This window comes from Cervus canadensis, chromosome 19 (genome assembly GCF_019320065.1).
Source record: "Cervus canadensis isolate Bull #8, Minnesota chromosome 19, ASM1932006v1, whole genome shotgun sequence".
In the NCBI taxonomy this organism is placed as follows: Eukaryota; Metazoa; Chordata; class Mammalia; order Artiodactyla; family Cervidae; genus Cervus; species Cervus canadensis.
Window position 1 is genome coordinate 33,490,633 of NC_057404.1, and position 23,181 is coordinate 33,513,813.

At 39.0% G+C, this 23,181-nt stretch overlaps 1 protein-coding gene across 1 annotated transcript in view; it reads left to right on the forward strand.

Moving 5' to 3' along the window:
• The window catches only part of GRID2 (glutamate ionotropic receptor delta type subunit 2), a 1,570,085-nt gene extending 1,552,387 nt beyond the window's left edge, over positions 1–17,698 (forward strand). Inside the window, exon 16 of the mRNA XM_043438631.1 lies at positions 14,104–17,698. Within this exon, the coding sequence (XP_043294566.1) occupies positions 14,104–14,262 (159 nt within the window). The 3' untranslated portion in view covers positions 14,263–17,698. The remainder of the gene's footprint in view (positions 1–14,103) is intronic.
• Positions 17,699–23,181: the final 5,483 nt, after the last annotated feature.

Here is a 23,181-nt window from a genome sequence, read left to right on the forward strand (position 1 = left end):
TTCCATAATGCTACTGAGTACTTCTGTGAACAGGACATATAATTCAAAAAAGAATTTTCTAAAAAAAAAAAAAAAAAGAATTTTCTGATGAACAATGAGATGGGGCTGAACCTCAAAGCTTTAGAAACTCGAAGGATGCAGGAAAAAGGAAGGCAAATATGATGAACACCATCTCTCCTCAGCACACTTTGCTCACCCAGTTTTCTCATCTTGGCTCTCCTCCAGAGCTTTTAAAATCAAAAGGGGAAAAAGAGTTGGGAAAAGGGGAAATACCAAGAATCCTGCCTTTTGTCAGGAACCAGTTCTGGTTCTCATTCTACACTAATGTGGAATTCTCTTTAACAGATAAAGGCTTTCTGATTTTTCCCATCTACAGAAAAATAATATAATTTACCTGCTTGCAGATTTTCCTTAGGGAGGCTGTCAATGAAATGATAGAATATAACTTGTTTCCCTCATAAATGCCTCGCCAAACTATAAAGTCAAACTCCTAACAGAAATTGTATCAGGGTGTCCCTAACCTCAAGCATGAACGTTAGGTTCCTTTTTACATGGCAGTGATACGTCTGCGGAGTTTTATTTCCAGGGAGACAGGGCAGGATTTGCTGCTATGCAGACTGAATAATGTTGGAAGCCAACATCATGTCACATTTTGTGTGCACTTTCCAAAGATTAATCCAAGCGTTACAAATGGGACACAGACTGCCATTGTCCCAGGGACACTTTAATAACCCACACCTACAATATTCAACCTGTTGTTTGCATAGGGACAACTTTGGGACACAAAAACCCACCAGAACGACTTGGGGACAGGAGCCATGGAGAGGCAGAGACCCAGGCGCCACGCACCTCCACAATTCACCCTTCGTGGCAAATGAGTCTGTTTGGAGTTTATTTATGCTTGAGGATGGGGGTCGTGCAGCTCACTTTCTTCAAAGCACCTCGACAAGCATGTCTTAAATGTGTTGCTCGCTAACGCGGTTTCTTCCTTGCCTTTTAATTTTGGCAGGCTTTGCCAACTTGCGGATAATTTTTGTTTTGTTTTGCATCATGCAGCTCAAATTAAGTAACGTGGCACACTCCCTCAGCATTTAAATTGTGCTTGGCCCGTTTCTTCTTTTATTTTTTCTCCCCATCCCCCTCCTTTCCTTACAAGTCCCAGCATCTGTTGTTCTACTAGGATATTCTTTGAGAATGGAAGTCAGTTCAGTCACTGTCCTGTCCGACTCTTCACAACCCCATGGACCGCAGCACAACTTGGGAGAAAACTTCAGTAGGAAAAGATTGTGAGGTGGACAAGAAGAACTAGTAATTTCCATGGTTCCTGATTCATCATCTTTAAGTACTCTCATAAAATATCCCACTATTATTACAATCTTGTTTACTTTAGAAAAGATTCTAACAACCCAGTAGATCAGAATTCATTGAATTTATAATATCGGTAACATATTTTTCATAGAAGGCAGTTTTGATATGGAGAGACATAGTTAAGATTATAATGAGCAGAATCATAAATAGTTATGATACATTTAATCCTAGACATTTTGAACAGTATCATGAAAATAACTTTTTTCTTCTCATAATACAGTACTACTTTAGCATACGGTAGCATGTCTGTAACAGATGAAAAACTTCAAAACCAAGAGAAATTTTTGAAGAAAAATGCTTTAGGGAAATGGTACTATGGCTAAATGATTTATATGTGTATATAGTACATATACACTTTTCAGAAGGAAACCATATGCAATATATTTAATTTCCACTTTAATTACAGGTTTCCATTATGTGAAAAATGACAAGAGAAAGAAGACAGAATCTGAAAGGTAGCTGCACAAGGATTTTTGCTAAAGGATTTCCTCCTGTAATTTAAACTTAAACTTGACACTTATTCAAATAAGTATCAATAAATCTGCAATAACATAACATTTCGAATTTACCTTTAGTGCTTGATATAATTTTTTTAATTAAAATTACTGCATTTCTTTAATATTTTTATTACCTTTCTTAAAACCAGGTGAGTAGGTACAGACTTCTTTTCGACCTCTGTAAATATTACTAACTTTGAGATATGAAAATAATACGATTCACATAGGAATAGGAGTACGGTGTCCCCCACTGCAAGTCTCAAATATTAAAGGCAGGAGTTCACGTGAAATCGTATATAGATTGTTTCACCTTTATACGCTTAGTTTCAGGAGATAATGTGAAAACATCTGGCTGGGAAAAGCCTTAAAGGAGCGTGTTTGAGTTTGCTCGGGGTCTCCCAAGGCTGGAATAAAGCTGCGGACTGGGCGGCACTCCTTTCCGGAGCCAGGGTTCCCTCCCAAGTTCCCTTGTTCGGAGAATCAGTTCTTACTGCCCCAGTTCCTTTCTACTCAGCCACGCTTACGGGTTCCCTCTGACTTCTGGAGGCGCCTGGTCCCTTTTAAGGGCTCGCCTGATCAGGTCAGTCCTCACCAGGTCATCCGACGTTGGACTGCCTCTAAGTTATCTGACCAGGACCCACAGGAGGGACAGCCCGTCCATCACAGTCACAGGTCCCGCCTACACGCGGGAGGAGGAAGATACGGAACTCACAGCCGCCTGTGGGGTCTGTGAAGGCCATCCAAGAATTCTGCTGGTCACACCACTAGATACAGGTAGTGAAAGAGTTTTGAAAGACATAAAGTCAAGGATAGAGTAGGGAGGAACGTATTTAGATAGACTGGTAGATAGAGTGGTCAGAAAAGGCCTCCCTGGGCAGTAACATTTGATCTGAGACTTGTAGGGCAATGAAGGAGCCTTCGAGGGCATGCACTTGGAAAAGGTTGTTGTCCTACTCAAAAGTCACTACGTCTGTCCTACTCTTTGTGACCCCATGGGCTGCAGCGTGCCAGGCTCCCCTGTCCTTCACTCTCTCCTGGAGTTTGCTCAAACTCACATCCATTGAGTCAGTGATGCCATCCAACCATCTCATCCTCTGTCCCCCCTTCTCCTCTTGTCATCAATCTTTCCCAGAATCGGGGTCTTTCCTAAGGAGTCAGTTCTTCGCATCAGGTGGCTGAAATATTGGAGCTTCAGCTTCAGCATCTGTCCTTCCAATGAATATTCAGGATAGATTTCCTTTAGGATTGACTGTTTTTATCTCCTTGCAGTCCAAGAGACTCTCAAGAGTCTTCTTCAGCACCATAGTTCAAAAGCAATTCTTTTGCACTCAACCTTCTTTATGGTCCAACTCTCACATCCATTTACAACTACTGAAAAACCATAGCTTTGATTATATAGAACTTTTTCAGCAAAGTGATATCTCTGCTCTTTAATATGTTGTCTGGATTTGTCCGGCTCTTCCAGTGAGCAAGTGTCTGTCAATTTCATGGCTGCAGTTACCATCCACATTGATTTTGGAGCCCAAGAAAATGAAATCTGGCACTGTTTCCACTTTTTCCCCATCTGTTTGCCATGAAGTGACAGGACCGGATGCCATGAATGTTGAATTTTAAGCCAACTTTTTCACTCTCCTCTTTTACCTTCTTCATCAAGAGTCTCTTTAGTTCCTCTTCACCTTCTGCCAATAAAGTGGTATCATCTGCATATCTGAGGTTATTGATATTCCTCCCAGCAATCTTGGGTCCCCTATGTGATGCATACATGTGGAATCTAGAAAAATGATACAGGTGAGCCCGTCTGCAGGGCAGGAGTAGAGACGCAGATGTCAACAATGGACAAGTGGACATGGAGGGACTGGGGAGAGAAGGGAGGGTGAGATGAACTGAAGAATAGCATTGGCATATATACACTACCGTGTGTAAAATCAAGTGCGTACTGCTATGTAACACAGGACGCTCAGCTCAGTGATGACCTAGATGTGTGGGATGGGGGTGTGTGTGGAAGGGAGGCTCAGAAGGGAGAGGATATATGTACACATATAGCTGGTTCACTTCCTTGTACAGCAAAAACTAATACCACACTAAAAGTAACTCTACTGTGGTTTTTAAAGGGTATGTGTTGCCACTCAGATTCAATGAATTATTATTATATTGTTATAATTCCACTTATATGTCAAAGGACATACTATTTTTTTGAGATTTTTATAACAAAAAAGCTTCCCTACTTCCAATGCATAGTTTTCAGCAAAACATCTCTTTCTAGAAGTTTTAATGTAAAGAGTTCATCCAAGTCAGAAAGCCTGTGATACAGCTGAGCTGTGAGCTGCCTTTCCTAGAAGCCCTGCAGAGAAATGTCTTGGTAGCTATAGGTGGGAAGACGCAAAGGTGATTTGCCCTTGGAAAGATGCAAAGAAAGTCCCCTACAAGTTAGCGATTATAATTTTACGATAGCGGTAATGTGTCAAAAACACTTGTTCACTATTTCAAAAAGCACTGTGGTAAGATACTTTGGAAATACCAATTTATGTTCTACTTTCTGCAATTTTCCCTTCCTCCTGACTCCAAGCTCAGAGCCAAGCCCTTTATATTTCTTTGCAAACTGGAGAGCAGGTGCTTTTTCTGCCTTTGGTACAAACTTAAAGTTATCAGAGAGATGATGTTAAGAGGTCTGGAGAGGCAGAGATGCCAGGGAGTTGCTCCAAAAGCATTAAGAAAGGGACCAAAAATTTCCCCAGAATACCAAAAGGGAGAAGAGATGGGTTGAGGTGAGGGAGCCATCAGTGAAAGAGGCTCTGAGCAGAGGCTCCATCATGTGGGACCACAGTCTTTCCAAATAACCCTACTTCTAAGGCAAGGACAGAAACAGCAGAGCATTTGGACATGACAGGGCCCCTGTCCTCAGCCTGAGACATCTTGTTAGAAAACCAGTGTGGACCCATGGCTAGAGGAACCCCCTACACCCAGTGGCTATGCTTACAGGCCCAGGACCATGGTGCAGACTCGGTGAGGAGAGCCTCAGGACTGACTGATTGGACCCCACATGCGTGCTGCTAAGTCGCTTCAGTCATGTCTGACTCTTCGGGACCCCATGGACTGTAGCCCGCTGCTATTCTGTCCATGGGATTCTCCAGGCGGGAGTACTGGAGGGGGCTCCCATTTCCTCTCCGGGGGATCTTCCTGACCCAAGGATGGAACCCGTGTCTCTTATGCCTCCTGCATTGGCAGGTGGGTTCTTTACCACTAGCGCCAGCTGGGAAGCCCCTGGACTCCCCAGGTCAAGTTTAAACCATGTATAGACCATGTGTTGTGCACATGATATGGAGTATTTAGGCATCAATTGCATCAGGAAACCGCCAGCAAATTCTGTCCTCATTAAGCTACATTCAAGAAGCAGAATTGCTCTTACTGACAATGTAGAATAAGTTTTCTTAAAGTGGTTTGAAGTATTTCTATACCTTAGAGAGTTCAGTCTTCCTCTGTCTTCTCAAATCCCACCTCCTACACTCTTAATGGACTGAAGTGTAGAAGAGAGAGCTGAACCTGTTAGCTGGATCCTGGGTTTATTCTTGCAGCAACCATTCACTGAACATTCTTTTATCACCCAAGCATCCTGGGCTTATGAAGATTAATAACAACAGCTCCTGATTTTTACCTGAGAGAGGAGAAAAGAACAACAAAGAAAAACAGGTTACAGGCAATGTGCACAGTGGTTACTCACCAAGCTCAGAAGTCAGAAAATAGGAGGAGTTCAGATCTCAGTTCTTCCACTGCTTAACCTTTGGATCTTGGCCAAACCACTTGATGATCCTCAGACTCTGTTATTTCGCCCGTTAAATAGTTTATACAATCATTAGGATCTACTGAGATTCCTGTCTCATAGTGTTCTTGGATCTATGAGATTATGTTTATAAAAGTTTGTTATTCTAAATGAACCATTGCAATGCAATGTCTTAAGTACTGCGGTATTGTATTTCTGTGATTCTCCATCAATCCTTCATCTTCATTAAGTCCTACTGTGGTACTATATCTGAGTGATGAAACTCATGTAAACTCCCCAAGACTGCCTCCTTTCTAAAATAAGAGTTTGGAATATTGATTGATGATCCTTAACATCTTTTAAAAAATGGTAGTGAGCCCAAGGGGAAACTGTACAGAACATCAGCCCATTGTTCTTTTAGGAAAATATTTAGATAATATCCACATAGACTTGGGGGGGGTAGAATAGAAACAAAAGAGTAGAAAATAGTCAATCAAGCCAAGTAACTTTTAAATAAATAAATATTTGGAAACTAGCTAATAACTAAAATTTTTTTAAAATGAATCATTTCACAATTCTAGTAGTACAATAGAGATGGTATGATTATCTGGTAACCTTAATCAATAAAAGTAACTAAGTATGATTTGGGTTGCTGTGGTGTCTCCAGAATACCTGTTAACTCTTTATTGTAATTAAGTTTAATTTAAAGTCCGATTGAATTCAGTCAACTAATTTCTAATCAGTTGTTATGTCTTGCTTTTGTTTCAAAAGAAAAATTCACAGGTGTCTCTTTTTCCAAGTGGTTTCTATAAACATGGCTGGAAAAATGTTCAGTGAGACACTAAGGAAGTCTTATTTTAGTCATCAGTCAAATAAACAGAAACATTGCTAAGGCTGGAACTCGTCAGTCCATCTGAAAAGGCTCAATTTCTCTTAAATTCTGCATAATTTTTAAAAGTAAAAAGCACTTGTATTTCCTGGTTTGGGGTTAATAAACAGTACGCATGAGTCAGATACCTGGCACACCAGACTTCTATGCCATTTGTAGGTCAAATACCACCCCTGCAGAAAAGCAGGAGAGGCAGAAAACAACTGCAACTATGGAAAAACAGGATTTCTAGCACCATTAAAACATATGACGTGACAACTGATGCACTGTGCCACAGCAGTGATCCTGAGTAACTGGGGCCGCTGTGTGCCGCTCCTTCAAAACCTGTGGCTTTCCATGACCTTTATAAACCGGAGGAGGACATTACATGGCCTTTTATATGCAGTCACTGCCGTAAAGCTGGAAAGTGTTGCAATGTCCATTATGCATCTGTGTACCTTATCAAATTTAGGATCAAATACTTTGGAAGCATCCAGTTTCTAGAAATGCTATCCAACAATAAGTAAAGGTGCAGAATTAGTATATGTGCATCAGAAAGATAGGAGTCCTTCTTTTGCACTCTTCTATGTATTGTTGTATTGTATTTTAAGATTTGGTTTTGGTTTAAATAAAACAGCCCCCTTAAACTTTCCTGGTAATATTTAAACATGTTTCGTGAGTCTCCAGTATGTACTATTATCAAAAAATGTTTATGCTATTTATAGATATTTATACAAATATTTACAAATAGTAACTCAGATACATGTGGAAAACACTCAAGAGATATTGTGGTTATAAAAGTTATTTTATAGTATTCCCAATTTGTTAAAATTATCCTCCCATATTATTGTTAAAAGTTTGCATTTTATTAATGTATGAATAACTGAATCATTTCAGAAATCACTTGCTCTCTTTCTTTAAAGCTGTGGATATAAAGACCAAAGTTAAAAGAAACTGTGGCAATTAGTTGGTTGATTTTTGCCATTTAAGTATAAAATATGTTGGAAAATGCTGAATGAATTCAGTGATATCACTATTTTCCTAGAAATCAGTAGATAATGTCATTAGCACACACATAAACAGTGTTCAATACATTTATTAAACTGAATCTAATTTAGTTGAAAATAATCAACTGTTTGCTGGTCAGCTTTTTCCTAAATCTATTATTCAGTTAGTAGCATTCTGTTTTTCAGTAGGCGAATGAATTCCTTTATACAGAAGTAAACAATACACCTAATTAATGTAGATTGGTTTTCTAAATGAATAAATTACCAATTTTATAGATAAGTTTGCTTTTCCAACTGTTTTGATTTTATAAATAAAAGGCTTCTTTTAGAAACTTGAGTAAAGTTGAATTTAACTATTATTTGAAGGTCTTAAGTTGATAAGTTGGTATATGTGTAAATTTAAACTGCACTGTTTTTCCTTATTTTCTGTTTTTTTTTTTTATTTTCAGTTCCAAGTTCTAATTCAGTGACATAGTCCTGAAAGATTTGCCACATAAAGTATAATATGTGAGTAAACAGAGATATTTTAAATAAAACATAACACAATTTACTTAAATAGTCTTAATCTATGAAAATAGAAATACTGATATAGCATATAAAATAATTAACTTCTATCTAGATTTTCTGTTACTAATAGAGATGGTGCCTTCTAACCAGTTTCACAATACTTAACAGCAGCATTTCGCTCAACTTCATAAATAAATAAATAGGAAGTTAAAGCACTGCACTTTCTCACATCATCTTATAATAGGACCACGGGCCATGGGAAAAATTGCAGACACACTGATGCCATAACTGCAGTGAAAAAAGATAATTTATAATTATAGCGGGAATTTGGTTAAACGAGCAAATGTGCAAATGCATATAGACACATTTCAAGTTAAATTACTTTCATGGGCTCAATCCAGGTTTAAAATCTCACCAAATGCCTACTTGGCATTTAAATTTCATTGTACATGTTCCTTTAATACAATCGTCTGTGTAGGCTGTATTGGCTGTTTGCGTTCTTCTTCTGTATTCTGATGCTGTTTTGGAGAGAGAAAACCTAGCTTCTGGGCCCGAATCTTTCTATTACACAGTGACTGTTTGAGACCTCTGTGCTGATGTTTCCGATTCCTGGGAAGTTCTCTTTGCCACAGGGCGTGCCCTGAAACACATCAAAAGAACAAAGTTCTACAAAAGAAAAAAGAAACTCAAGTAGGCTTGAACATACAAAGAGAGCAAGAAAGAGATGAGAAAGGGGCCAGGCAGAGTGCTGAATACAAAATGAGTTCAACCAGCCCCAGGAGCTCTTCATCACTTACATTTATCTTATTCCGGGAGAGGGGCGTCAAAACCAGCCCTGACATAAACCACCCACTGCCATTGACTTTGACTGTGTGTGTGTGTGTGTGTGTGTGCGCGCGCGCGTGCACTGTGTATTGTACATAAAAAGGAATAGATTTCATGAAGTATCACTGTTACCTCACAAGAATTTTTTTAAAAACACTTAAAAACACAAATTACTAAAGTCCTGCAGAAATAAATTTAACATGGTTTTCACTTAAATAATCTATAATGTTTTTATCGAAATCTTCTAATTGTGCATTGCTTTAACATCTTTGCTGCAGTATTTATACTGTACACCTTCTGTACTTGTTATAAAGCATGTGAGATTTTCCATTCCTACTTGGAATATTTCGTACATGTTTAATATTTCAGGGTCAAAACTCTCAGTTAAATCTCTGCAACAAGATAGATTCTATATGATAAATAAAAAAACAAAGTGTAAATGGCCTGAAAAAGGAAGGAAATAAAAGAAACATTTCCTGAGCCTATGCTAATTCCATCTTTGAAATTAATGTCCCTAAATTCTGACTCTCAGTGTCCTTCAAAAGCATTTCCAATTAATAAATCTTTCCAACAAATTTTACTATCCCACTGGAATCATGATCTTAAATGTTTGCACAAATTTTCTGTAGATAGAAAGTGAAATGTCAGGTCTGACAGCACTTAGTCCTGCAACGGAACATCATTTAAATTTTGCTGGTTCAGAGGTAAGTAAATTAACAGTGAATGGGAAGAGATAAACTTCGAAAAGAGAGAGAGAGAGGGAGAGAAAGTACTATCAAAAAGGCTTTTCTTATTAGCAAGATTTAGAAATATTACATAAGGGGCACATTTAGAACTCAGTATGCGTTTTTGTTATCAAGAATGACTATTATAAACAGTAGGCTCAAGCCTGTTTCTGATACACAAGAAGTTATAATCTAACATGCTGATGTCAGTTTCCTAATACAAATCAATTGAATAGTAGTGTGTGTCTATCAATATTATGATATTTTATTTTGTGCTTACCTGAGACTTTCTAATTTCTCCTTGAGTGGTTCTAGATGACTTGTTTGCTACCACTATAGTATAATAATTATTATGTGTTGCTTTTGTTAATTGATATTCATTATAAAAACTAAACTTTTTTTAAAAGATGTTTCAAAAGGTCATAAGCACATGTAGGTGTCAGGTTTTCTTAGGGGCAATGCCAAGCGTGGTTCCCACATGGTCTTACTTGAACAAAGGGTTTCAGTCAGCCAGCAGTCTGGAATGAAAAGGTAGAGTCCCCGAGTCCTGTTTACATGTAGCAGAATGTGCAGCCAGAACTTCAGTGGTGTTTTTTTCAGCTCATTCATAGATGCCTTCTCTGTTCCAGTTTTCTTCCATTTTCTTAAGAAAATAAAATCATTCAAAATTTCAAACAGCTTGGAGTTTGAGGCAATTGTGTGCTTCTCCAATACACCAATAATATCAAAATAAAATTATAAGATTCCCTTCTCATTTCAACAATGAATTACCCAGAAAGACTGTCTTGAGATAGAGCTCGAGCAAGAGAGAGAAAAACAGAAGTGACAACGAAAAATTAAACAGGAGTTACAATTCTGAAAGTTGATAGTCCTGATCCAATTTTTTTTCTGCCTTTAAAAATCAGCCCTATCTCAAATATGCCACTCAAATTTACCATCTGATTTTATGTGGTTGAATTTTGGTTTTGCATACCTTGTTTGTGGTTAGCATTTAAACCACAGCAAAGTGTAAATACAATAGTGGGATGGACACTTTCCTGAAGATTAAAAACCAAAACAGCATAAAACTCTACACCAGGGATTGAGTGTGATATCTCCAAGGCAAACAGTCATTAGAGCTTCAGTGAGTTGGTCAAGGTGAAAAGGAAGATAAGCACCGCACAGCCTCAGCGTGACCCTGAGAATCCTACAGTTCAAACAATTTACCTTTAACTGCAGGCTTTATAAGTTGGAGCTCAGGCTGGTCCACCATGACGCCCCTGGATGCGATGGCCCCCTGAGCAGACAGTGACTTGCCTACAGGTCACAAGTCCAGGCCAGTGCCTTAGCTGGGCCCTCTCTAGGCATGTCCTGACTTCCTAAGGTGTTCTATCCTCACAGGACATCCTTCTCCACAGGAATGACCAGGGTACAGTTCAAACAATACATTAATAAGCCATTTAAAAAGTCGACCATTTACTAAATCAAGGTCCAAGCTGCTGGAAATAGAACGTTGTCTTTTCCAATAATATATCTCACAATCATCTCAAAAGACAAATATCTAAAACCCATCTCTTCTTCAAATGTTTCTGTGAAAAGAATAAACATCCATCTCTTCTTCAGAGATGACCAGGGCTGAGAACACAGGCCTGGAGGTGGGATGGACCTCGTCCAGTCCTTACTCTGCTACTTACTAACAGTGTAACTTTGAACAAATTTCTGAACCTGTCTAACCTATTTTCTTATAAGTAAAACAGAGACAATAATAGTTCTTATCCCAGAATTGTTGTGAGGAACAAATGGGATTGAACCAGAGACTAAACCAAAGTGCCTGGCATAACCTATAATAAATAAGCTTTAGCTGTTATTATACTTTAAAAAATCATCTTTCACTCATGCTTCTTGATCTTTCTTATCAGTCAGCTTCAGAGATCCATCCACTCAACACTGTGCCTTTTTCTCTTCCATTCTTAGAGCCTTGGTCTTAGAACCTTACTTCTTTGTAACTAGATTGCTTTAACAATAATTTCAATTGATCCCTGACCTAGTTTTACTTCAGTCCACCCTGTATATCACTAATAGTTTGATTTTGCATAAACAATGCTTTCTGTCCACCACTGCTAAAAATCTTTATTGATTCCTTCTTTCCTACTCCTCTGCCCGGTTTTCAATAGCCACACATTCTAATTCTACTCATTATTTTCTAATATAATACCTAGAGGGATTTTTTATATTCTTTTTAAAAAATTTTGTAATTGGAGTATAATTGCTTTACAATATTATGTTAGTTTCTTCTCTATTACATAGCAAAACAGTCTTATGTATACATATAACCCCTCCCTATTTTCTGTTGTGTAATTTTTTTCATTGATTTCCTCACATAGTCAAAAATATTCACTGAGGGCCTACCATGGACCAGATGTTGGGGGGATGCAAAGATAAACTGGTTTACAAAGATATGCAAATAAATAAAATATTCTCCCTGTCATCAATTAGATTATCACAGACAATAGATAGTTAAGCGGCTTATTAAAATAGACCAGGTAAGAACTCTGAAAGAGTATAGGAGACAGTTTTTTAAAAAAATTATACTGCTGTCCCGCATTCTGTCTTTAGGCAGGAAGGCCTCAAGATATATTAAAATTAAATGACTACAATGTAACAAGTATTGTTTGTCACACTATTTCATGCTTCCAGGAGCCACAGGGCCTTAAAAGTTTGTGTATTTTTGCCCTTAAGTAGAATTACTGTTGACCTGTCAAAATTCTAGCTATCCCCACAAAACTAGTCTCACCTCCTCCATGGTTTTTTCCTTCATTATTCCAACACTTTATCTTCATCCCTAGACCTACTATACCTATTAATCTGCATTATCTAACTTACTGCTTGGTTCTATGGATTTTTCTGGTGTTTGATATTGTTTTGTGTATCATAGACTGATCTCTCTAACCAGATTCTGAGCCTGTTAAGGGCAGAATTCATGTTTTAAGCAAGTTTATTTCCTGTTTTCCAAAGAAGCCAACTTGATTCTAAAACAATTGTAGTAACAGATAATTAGTAATTTATTTATTTATTTTTAATGGGGAAACTGTGGATTTTAAAAATAAGTATTTTTACATTACTTTCTAGTCCAGAATTCACTAAAATTTGTTCCACATAGCAGATGGAACAATTGCTTTGTTCTATAAATTCTACAAAATGCTAATAAAAATTGCTCAGAAACTTAGAAGTGTTGGTGATATACTGAATTAAATATCACTGAATAAGATTATTTACTACAAGACTTCCTAGAGTCTGTAAAATGAGTCTATTTAAGTCTTCGAAAGAGGTAGAAATTATTCAGTGTGCCCCAGATCTATTTAATGACGAGACCCATTTCTTGGAATTAGTGTTCACTGAGGTTACTTTGGGAAATGTCTTCAAAAGTCTTTGGAGCTGATTTCTATTTTCAGCTTAGTCAAACCATGTGCATTGCTGAAATAACTGGTTATTTAACTCAATTAACTGGTAAGTGCTAACAATCCACTAATAATTTTTAGAAACATTTACTGTTCTCTAAATTCTATAACATTAGCAAAGATTTTGATAAACAAAAAATTTGGGCACAAATTCTAACAAGAACATAGAGGAAAGATCACACTGATCCCTTGAAGCTGCCCAAAGTTAAGCTTCCTGATTTGTGCCTTAATTCAAGGATCTTTCTGTTGATCTAAATGTATCTGATTCTGCTATTTAAAGGCTGAATTATGAAGTATACTCCCTTGGATTTTAAGAAAGAGGGAAGTTCTTTTCTTTAAAGCTTTTATTTAAGTGGGTTGTTTAAAATGCATTTAACATCAAATTTGATTAGAGGTTACAACTTTAATAAGATTTATATATTTATCATTAATTGTGCTTAGTCATGTCCTACTCTTTGTGACTCCATGGACTATAGCCCACCAGGTTCCTCATCCATGGACTTTTTCAGGCAGGAATACTGGAGCAGGTTGCCATTTCCTACTCCGGGGGATCTTCCTGACTCAGGGATCGAACCCAGGTCTCTTGCATCTCCTGCATTGGCAGGAGGACTCTTTACCACTGTGCCACCTGGAAAGTCCCCATACTTACCACTAATTATTAGTGTTTTAAAGTTTATGCTATAAAATCATAACTATAATTAAAAGTCGAGTTTAGAGATTTAAGATTTAAGGAGACAGTTTCCAGGGTATTGTGTGTGAAGGTCTACCAAGACCAACTCGATAGATATCTCTACTGACTCTCCTTTGAGGGTGATGCTGACTATTTTCTGGTGAAGATATCCAAGGCCTCATCTAGTTCACCCAATGTATCCTGGGTGAACCCCAAGCCCCTCTCTGAAACAGATTCTATGGAATCAGCAGGCAATATGCTCTGCTTTCTTTGGGTGCTTATGGAGTCCTATGAGTTTTGCAATGGCTGTCGCTAGGCTCCGTTTTGCTTACAATGGACCTTTAAAGCGGAGCCAATGCAGCATTCCTAGAGGTAGGACCGTGGAAAGCCAGATCTTATCTGAACTCTACCTTGATGTGCACTTATGCTTTATTTCCCGCAGGCTTCATCCCTGCAGAATGAAACTACAACATCTGAAAGAAGGAATGCTTGGCCATTAAGACCATGTTTGAAGCTTGGCACCAGCACCTGGAGAAGCCAGGCATCCAGTCATGGCCTGCACCAGTCATCACAACTGGGAGGACCTCTAGATGACCCATAACCTCTAGCAGCACCAGGGCTGCTGACCTTTTTCCCACCTATTGATTTCAGGACCCACTCGATCCTGAGTGCCCTAAACTGGTGAGCTGATGTATTATATCCTAAGTTGAAAATTCTTACTCAGTTCAAGGAAGTTGAACTCACCAGCTTGTGACATCCACAGATTTTTGCTGTAATCCACTCATAGAAGAGCAACAACGTGACTACTGCTTTTAGCCACAGGTCGTGGGTCTTACTGGAGCCGACCCATTCATCTTGGAGGGGTGCTTCTATGCAGTGGACTTCTTGCCTATGTGTCCTGGTCAGGAGCACTCACACTGAGGTCCATGTCTGGACCGCAGAAGCTTTATCCTCCAGCTTCTACCTTTTCAAGGTTAAACAGTATAAACTGTGGGTCCTGGGACTTCTGATGGCCAAGTGTCAAGAAGGCCCACATGGAGGACTGAGGAGAATGTGCCTTGGCAGAACTGAACCAGAAAAAAAGACAGAGGCCTCTCCCAGACTTTATTGAGCCACTGGTGATTGTGATTAAATATCTTTGGAGAATTTTATCACAGAGCTCTCTCCATATTACTAAAACAATAGTATATTCATATTTACCAAAATGAACCATCTTTCTCCATGACAAAAGACACTGCCTTTACCCCCAGTGCCCATCAAAAACCTACATCTGCATGGATTTCTGACTAATGTAGACCTACCAGTCTGAATCCACATCTAGTAAATTTGTCATTGTAGACAAAGATCTTTTGGATCATGAGATGACACCCTAAAATAGCAGTGCCTGTGCATACTACCCACCATCAAAATAACTGAGTTTTCCCTATACCCAGCACATTCATCTATAATACCTCTTCTGGGCAAACCAATCTCTTGTTTTAAGTATGGAAACATCTCATGAAGCATCTTAATTCCCTGTGAATTCAAACAATTCTTATTGATGATATGCTATGTGCCCAGAACCGCATTGACTTCTGAGTGTTCAATGGTGACTATGTTACAGTGCTTGCCCCTCAGAACTTTACATTCTACTGGGGAAGTCAGACAATTAAACAGAATGGTGAATGCTAGACCAGTATGACGATGGCCACAAGAATTCCCTCATCTCTGATCTTGGACCACCCAGAAAGCTCCTAGTTGCCCAGGTTGCCTCAGATGATCTCCTAATATGCCAAAGCAACCCAAAAAATTCAAGCCAACAAGCAGCAGTCCCCGGGGGAACCCCTGCAATGGGTTGATCATATGGATTCTGGTTACCAGTGTATTGTTTCTAAGCCACCTGACTTTTCAGTAAGTTAGGTACTCTCTTACTAAGCGCCTTTCCCATTCTGTCGTCAAACTGGTAGCCCTCAGGTTGTAGCTGCTCATAGGTGGAATCAAGCTATGAAGTTGGAAGACATGGCTTGGAGTCTGGGTCCTGGCACTTAACCATGACTATGGGTGAATCACTTAAACTCTCTAGTCTTTGGTGTCTTTCTTTGCAAAGTAAAATTGGAAACATGTACTACACCTACCTCACAGGGTTGTTGTGAGAATCAAGTGAAAATGTATGTGAAAATGTATGTAACTTTGTTATTTTTAATCACCCTCATTTTCTGTGGGTTCTTCCTCCTCCCTACCAAATACAATATTATAATTTACCAGAAAAAGGTTTCTTACCACCCTCATGCAAGTGAATGGTACAAAGATGATGAAGTGTGTGTCCTCCTGGATATCTGGCTTCAGTCTAAGGATTCTGATGCCTCACAAGATGACAAGGATATAATCCAGAGGACCAAAGCCAGGGCCCTATTGCCATATAGCCATTCCACCATTAACACACCACTGGACTCGGACACCAGTCAGCCCTCTTGATGGAAGGCTTTCCCCAAGGCCATAGTAGAGAAGTCTCTCTTGGCCCCAGAGAACTAACCAGATAGCCATGATTCAGGGAGTCCCCTGGGCTTTGGCTACTAAAGGAATCTCCAGCCAGGCCAGTGGAGAGCTCATCTCCTAAGACAGAATGAGAAGACTTTGTTACAAGGAGACACTGACCCACTTAAACAAAACACAAGCCACCCCTGACCGCCCAACCTATTATAGTTGAGCTGGCAAGGGAAAATTCTAGACATTCATTTATAGCAAAGATTTGGTGACACATCCCTTCTTTAAGCACACTTTATCCCTAAGGCCAACCTGGCTCTTATCTCTCTGATTTTGACTTGTTTACTCCTTGTCTGTCTAACAGACCTGTGATAAACTGTGTTCCTGGCTTACAAGTCTCATATATCCCCCTTATACACACACACACACACCCCAATGAGGAATCCACCCCTGTTTCCTATCCTACCCACGTGGCCAAGCCCTAGCCTGGCCTTCTGTTTCTGGTGATTCAAAATGGATTTTGGATTGACTAGTCTAATTGGAGTCCAATCTCAGTGAAGTAGTCTACTCCAGTTTGAAACACTGACTTTGGTCCTGAGTAGAAGTCTAAATAAAGTATCTATGGAGCCATTGATACCCAGCCATCCTCTAAGGGAAAAAAAGTGATTTCATCTTTCTGCATAAAACATACTTCTCCTAAACTAAGAACATATTAGCATGTACCTCCAGGGACAGCATAAAGTTTCTATAAAAGATCTTCTGAGTGAAGGGAAGGATGATTATATACCAAAAGATGAGACAGGATTAGCATCCTAGAATCTCTGAAGTAAGATCTTAAGTCTGAAATAGGAAATTTCAACTATAACTCATTCCTCAGGTTCTCAAGGCAAGGAAAGAGGAATTTTAGGAAAAACACTGATTGTGTCAATTTCCAAAATATTTTCAAATGCAATGAAAAATAATTCACAGTCTTCTCCTAGCTATATGTCAGAATAGCTGAATCTAATATGCCAACTCAGTGAACTGAGAAATTCACAAATCCTTTCTTTAGGCAGTAACATTAAAATTTCATTTTAAGACTTAAAAAAAAAATCAAAGATAATTAAAACAGTGTTTTATAGTTTACAGTCACCACTTGCTATGGGAAGAGAGCCAGGGAGACTCAGAGTCCCAACCACCCAAGGTCAGAGGCACTGAGCCAGAGGACCCAGAGGAGAGCAGGCCCATGCCAGGAAGAAAAGCTGTTGCTGAAATGACAGACCAAGCATATGAAACAAGATGATCTTCAGGTCATGGTAACTGAGAAAGAAGAATAGACTGATCCAAATTGAGAAGCAGATTAAGATGTTGGAATTGGTATCAGGACAAATGCGACTGGGCAGGAAATGGAGTCACCTACAGCTGTGCCACGCTTATCTTACCATAGCCTTTCTTATGAGTTGCAATATTACATCCTAGTTTTGTTTTGTTTTCAGAAGTAACATCCTGAGTATCACTGACGTCACTTACATAACCAGCCCCAAATAGGAAAACCTTCCTCACCCACATACCTTTTACGATCTTGGTTGACATAATTTGCTTTCTCAGAGAGTTTTAGTTTTTTCATAAATCTTTGATAAATTATTTTATCAATAAAAATTTCTCATTAAATAATTTCCCTGGTTGAATTCTAATTCCTTCTTTGGTGATTAAAATTGGTAATAAAAATGAATGACTTTAGTAGTTTGTCTGTCCTTGCCTGTCCAAGGCTATGTGAGAGGGAAAGGATATCCCCTCATAGGTTACATGTTAGTGAGCTGGAAACAGTTAAAGGCAAACACCAGGCGAAGAGAGCCAAGGGATGTTTACTAGCGACACACGAGGAGCATTCCAGTTTAACCTTCATCTGCAAACTGTATCTCTGTCAGAGGCGCTCAGCTGTCTCACTGCCCCGCATCAGGATGCAGACACACTGCCGAGTGAGATACAATGCGTGGGACAGAAAAGAAAAGTGTAGGCAGCGTTTTGCAGAAAGAGGTATCTGAATGCAGAGATCAGCCACTCCCCATTGCTGGCAGGAATGCCAGGCTTTTCAGAAAATCACATTAGAAGTTCCAGCAGTAGATGGAACCCGGCCAGTAGACACAATGGTGGGGAGCTGGGGGAAGCTTTGTAATTAAAGACTGAACTCTGAATACTCGCAAGCAGACTAAGAACTCTCTCCTGTTGTCAACAAGGGCTGATTTTTTAAACTGAACCTAGTAAGACATGAATACGTGTGGGAAATTAAGGAAGTCAGTGGATTGCAGCCGTCAGGTTAAGAATGAAGAAGGTAGTCTGAATGGTACTTAGAGAGATCACAAGCTCTCTAGCATGAGAGACTGAAAGTGACTACAGAGGAGCATCACTGTGTGTCCTTTCCAAGATGATGTATATATAGTTACACAGAAATTGACTGCCTAGTAAATTGCAGTTGGCTCTTGTCTTTTGCGTCAGTTCAGTTCTCTATTGAGTCTTTTCGTGGTCTTTATAAAGTCCAGAATTTATAAAGAACTCTTCAAAGCTAACAGTTACCTGTTAGTATCCGAACCAGATACTGATGATTACTATCAATATTCTAGAATGACCAAGCCAAATAAGCAAGCAGATCTTTACTTAAATTTACTTCAAACAAAATATATACAAATTACACCAGGAAGATGTAGTACCATCTCTGTCACAGCAGTTCCCTAATGGAATTATAATCCCAAATTTCCCATCTTCACCACAACAAAGCTAAATTTCTGTAAGCTGAAAATCTGCATAGAGAATGCTATTTTTTTTTACTAGATCAAAATTTGGCAGCAACTAAACAATATTTTGAAGGAACTAGTAAAGTTAAATTCCTTGAAGGCATTCTTTCCTTCAATTTCTGTAGATTGAAAGCCATCCATCTTCTAGATACTATGATAAGTGATAGATATCACATAGCAAAATCATGGAGTTCTCACTCCAGGATGAGTAAAAGATATCAAATCAATAATCTTACCAATGATTAATTCTCTGAAGGAAAGGATAAAATGAGCTGAATAACAAAGAAAACTGACCTAGTTGAGAAGGTTTACAGGAAGAAGTAAGAAGCTTTTGCTAAAGTAAGAACAATGAGAAGAAGTGTGGGGACTAGAGACAGGGAAGATAGAACATCAAGCAGAGAGACCAGCTAGCATCCTTCAGTGACAGAAAGCAAAGTTCATCTGAGAACTGAAAGCCAGTGTGACTGAAGGTAATGAAGACAGGTCCAAGGAACTGGAGCTCTGAAAACAAAGGTAAGAAAGGTGGAAGGAGAATCCTAGAGGTGGATACAAACCACCTATGCAGAGTCTTAAATGCCACACTAAGGAACTTGATCTTCAACCTAAGAGAATCCAGAAGCTGCTGCAGATTTTAGCAAGAGTCAAGTAACACATTTGTGGGCCTTGTTTTTGCTTTGTTGCACACATAGAGAGTGCTCAGTATACACGCATTGAATAAATTCGAGAAAGTTGTCTTCCCCACAAAGTATCCCAGAGGACTGTTACTACGTTTTCCTAAATTAAACTGCCTATCAGAATCGTAACTCAGAAACTTCCCTGTAAAGAGGCTTTCTGAAATTTGTATTCAAACGGTGCCAAGAGTGTCGTTATTACCACCTTATCATGTGCATAATGCATCCAGGGATACCATCTTTAAAACAGATACAAAAATTGTCTCAGTAACACTCATACTGATGAAAATATTTTGGAAGCATCCATGAAAGTAAATGAAACATTCATTACTATTTACTTCTCTATCAGGGGCAGAAGCTCAATTTAGAATGAAAAGAGGTGATACAAGAGCCTTAGAAACATCAAGATACCCTGACTTGCCTGCACACCAATAGCACAGTAGGTTTCTGTGTCTCCTCCTTCAACCCTGCCTTTACAGATACCCGGTGCCTCCAACAACTTCACATCTGGGAACTAGGGCAGGAATCAGCCTTCTCCTTGGCTTTCCCTGAAGATTAAGTCATAGGCTTCCTCAGTTCTGCTAAATCAATGATTACTTGTCCATCTATTTCCGTTTTGTAAAATCAGTTGACATCTTTCATTTGTTATTGTCTCTCTAGCCATTCTCTTTGTCCCATGAGTTTATATATTTTGTGTCCTTTTTCTGTTATATTAATGACGTTTGAGGGAGGTATCTGTGTGTTCAATCTGAAACAGTTAACTGGAACTTTCTTATTGTTCTAATTTGCATTTCCTGGTTGAATGTTTTTCATCTTTATGGATCATTTTTACTACTCCTTCATGAACTACCTGCTCTTATCTTTTGGCTGTTTTTCTATCAGGAACTAGACATTTTCTTATCAAGTTTAGTAATTCCTTTTTATATTATGTCTATTAACTCACTGTGTGTAAAACTTGTTGCAAATATTTTTTCCAATTTATCATTTACTTTTAACTTCTATGATTTTTTGTATGTGAAAAATGTTCTTTCAGTTTTTATATACTATTGTTTGTGGAACTCTTTTATTATTAAAATTACTGTTAATTTAACATTTTAAATTATTTCATTAATTATTGAATCTTCCAGTGATTTTATGCATAGAATGCTTACTTAGCCTGATGTCAGTAAAACACTTACTTACATCACTTTCTAGATATGTTTATAATTTCCCATTTTTATATTTAAGTTTTAATTCATCTGGAATTTATCCTGTCACATAGCACAAGGGGAGATTTAAGGAATTAATTGAGAAATATAGCACATATACATAAAACATAGACATAAATTATGAATAATTTAACAAATCATTTAAAAACAAATACTCATCCTACCACAAAGTGAATTCTTGTCTAAAGATCTAACTTTTGGGAGAATCAAAACTAAAATAATTCATACTGGAAATGGTCTAGGAAGCATAGCCTCAGATGGGTTTCTGGAACTGGATCACTCCATGGCCAGATAGCAGCCAAGGGTGTATTGTTAGCGATAAGTGGGTTGCAGTGGTCTCTGGCCTGCTGTAGGGTCACTATTGCTAAGAGTCTCATCTGTGATGAATTGGAATCAAATGCAGGAAGAAGAGGAGACACTGAGCTTGTGCAATATCTCTACCATTTGAGAGATATGGTAACAGAGATTGCAGTAAAAGACTGCAGATACAGCAGGTGAAGTACCACAGAAACACCATTGAAAGAAAATGGTGGGCTCAAGTTAGTCAGCCATCACCTCAGGACACAATGCCAAATCCAGAAAACTCTCTGATATCCACATTTACTGCCAGTACAGGCTGAGAATTAGACCTTATTATAAGAGTAGCCAAATTGCAGAGTATTGTTACCACACAGCCCTGGCAAGTTGACTATGCTAAACTCGAGGCCCTGAGAGAGAAGTAAGAAACTGCAGATGAAAAGGTAACATATGGATCCCTATGTTCTGCTGAACCATCTAGGTCTCCTCAAGTGACCCACTTTATTTTACTCAAGAATAGTCAATTCCCCTTGCCTGAGGACCATTCAGAGACCTCACATGAGTAAGATGACTCACCAGATAATACTAGCCTTCATCAAAATTGGCTCCACCTTTCTTATAGTTTGTAGGCATAAAGCTAGAGTCAAGTCTCAGCATGGCCCAGTTGGGGAAGTACTGCTCTTATTTTGGAAGCAAAGGAACTACACTGGAAGTTCTACAATACTGAGGGGACCTCCCATAACTCAGGATTTTACATCCTAGAGGTCCAAATATCATGCTGAGATGGATTTCTTAAACTTGGAAGAAACGTTGACCTATAGTAAATAAGGTGGAAACGCCAGAACAGCCTCATCACAGTTTTAGGAAAGGGGGGAAAGTCTTAGAAAAGAGGATACACTTGAATGGATTCAATGCTTAAGACCAGAGAATTCCTTAGCTACTATGTTTCTCAGGAAAGCCAAAGAAGAAAATCTCTTCACTAAACCAAAAACGAATGTGTTGACAACACAGTTCACAGGGAGGTAAGTAAGGCTACAATATTTATTGAGACTGTGAAACCTGGTTTAAAGCAGGTCTTTCCATTCTGGGACAGGGGTGGAGGTTGACTAGGGTTAGGGAAGGGTCATGATGTAATAATTTAGAGTGAACAAAGAAAAATGAGAGTTTTGAGGTGAGGAGTTCAGTCTTAGGGTGCACACTGTCAGCTGATGCTTCCTATTGAAGCTATGAGGTTAGGAAGCTGCTGGGTCCTGCAGGAAGCTCCTGGAATATGCAATAAAGTCAATTTGTTTGCTCTAAACAAATAGAAAGTGCTAATGTGGGGGTAGTGTCATTGTTGAGAAAATGCAGTGAATCTGTCCTTTTCTAGCTAGGATATACACTCAGGAAATCTGCCATGGAATAAGCTCATCGGGGTTGACAAAATGAGAGGATTCCAGAAGAGCAGGGGCCAGGTGGTGCCACTTAACTGTCAATGTCAAGGTGGGTGTAATTCCTACACCAGGAAGTTAAGCCAGGATGAAAATCGGGGACCCTGGCCCCCAGGGGTCTGTGGCAGTACCTAACATACCACAGTGTTTCCAGGGACACAATGGATGGATAGTGCGCTAGGATGAATAGTGGTCCCTCCTAAGATGTCCACATCCTAATTCCCAGGAACCTGTGAATATATTACCTCACATGGCAAAAGAGACTTGCAATCTGATTGAACTAAGAATCTCAGGATGGGGAGATTATGCTAGAGTATCTGGGTGTGCCCAGAATAATAACAATGTTCTTTGAGGTGAAGGAAGCAGGAGTCAGACTCAAATAAGGGGATGTGACAACAGGAGCAGAGATCAGAGAGGAAGAGGTTTAAAGATGCTATGATGCCAGGTCTGAAGGCCAAGTGAAAGGCTCTGAAAGTAAACTCCCTCCAAGACAGTAAATCAGAAATATACCGCACACTGGATGGAATCATGAAGACTGAGTATCACTCTCAGAGGTGTGCACCACCAGACAGAAGAGCCCCGGTCTCCACCATGTCCCTATTTCATCGGTCACTCTGACACCTGCAAAAATCAGATGAATCACAGCAGATGATAATAGACTACTATGAACCTAACTGAGG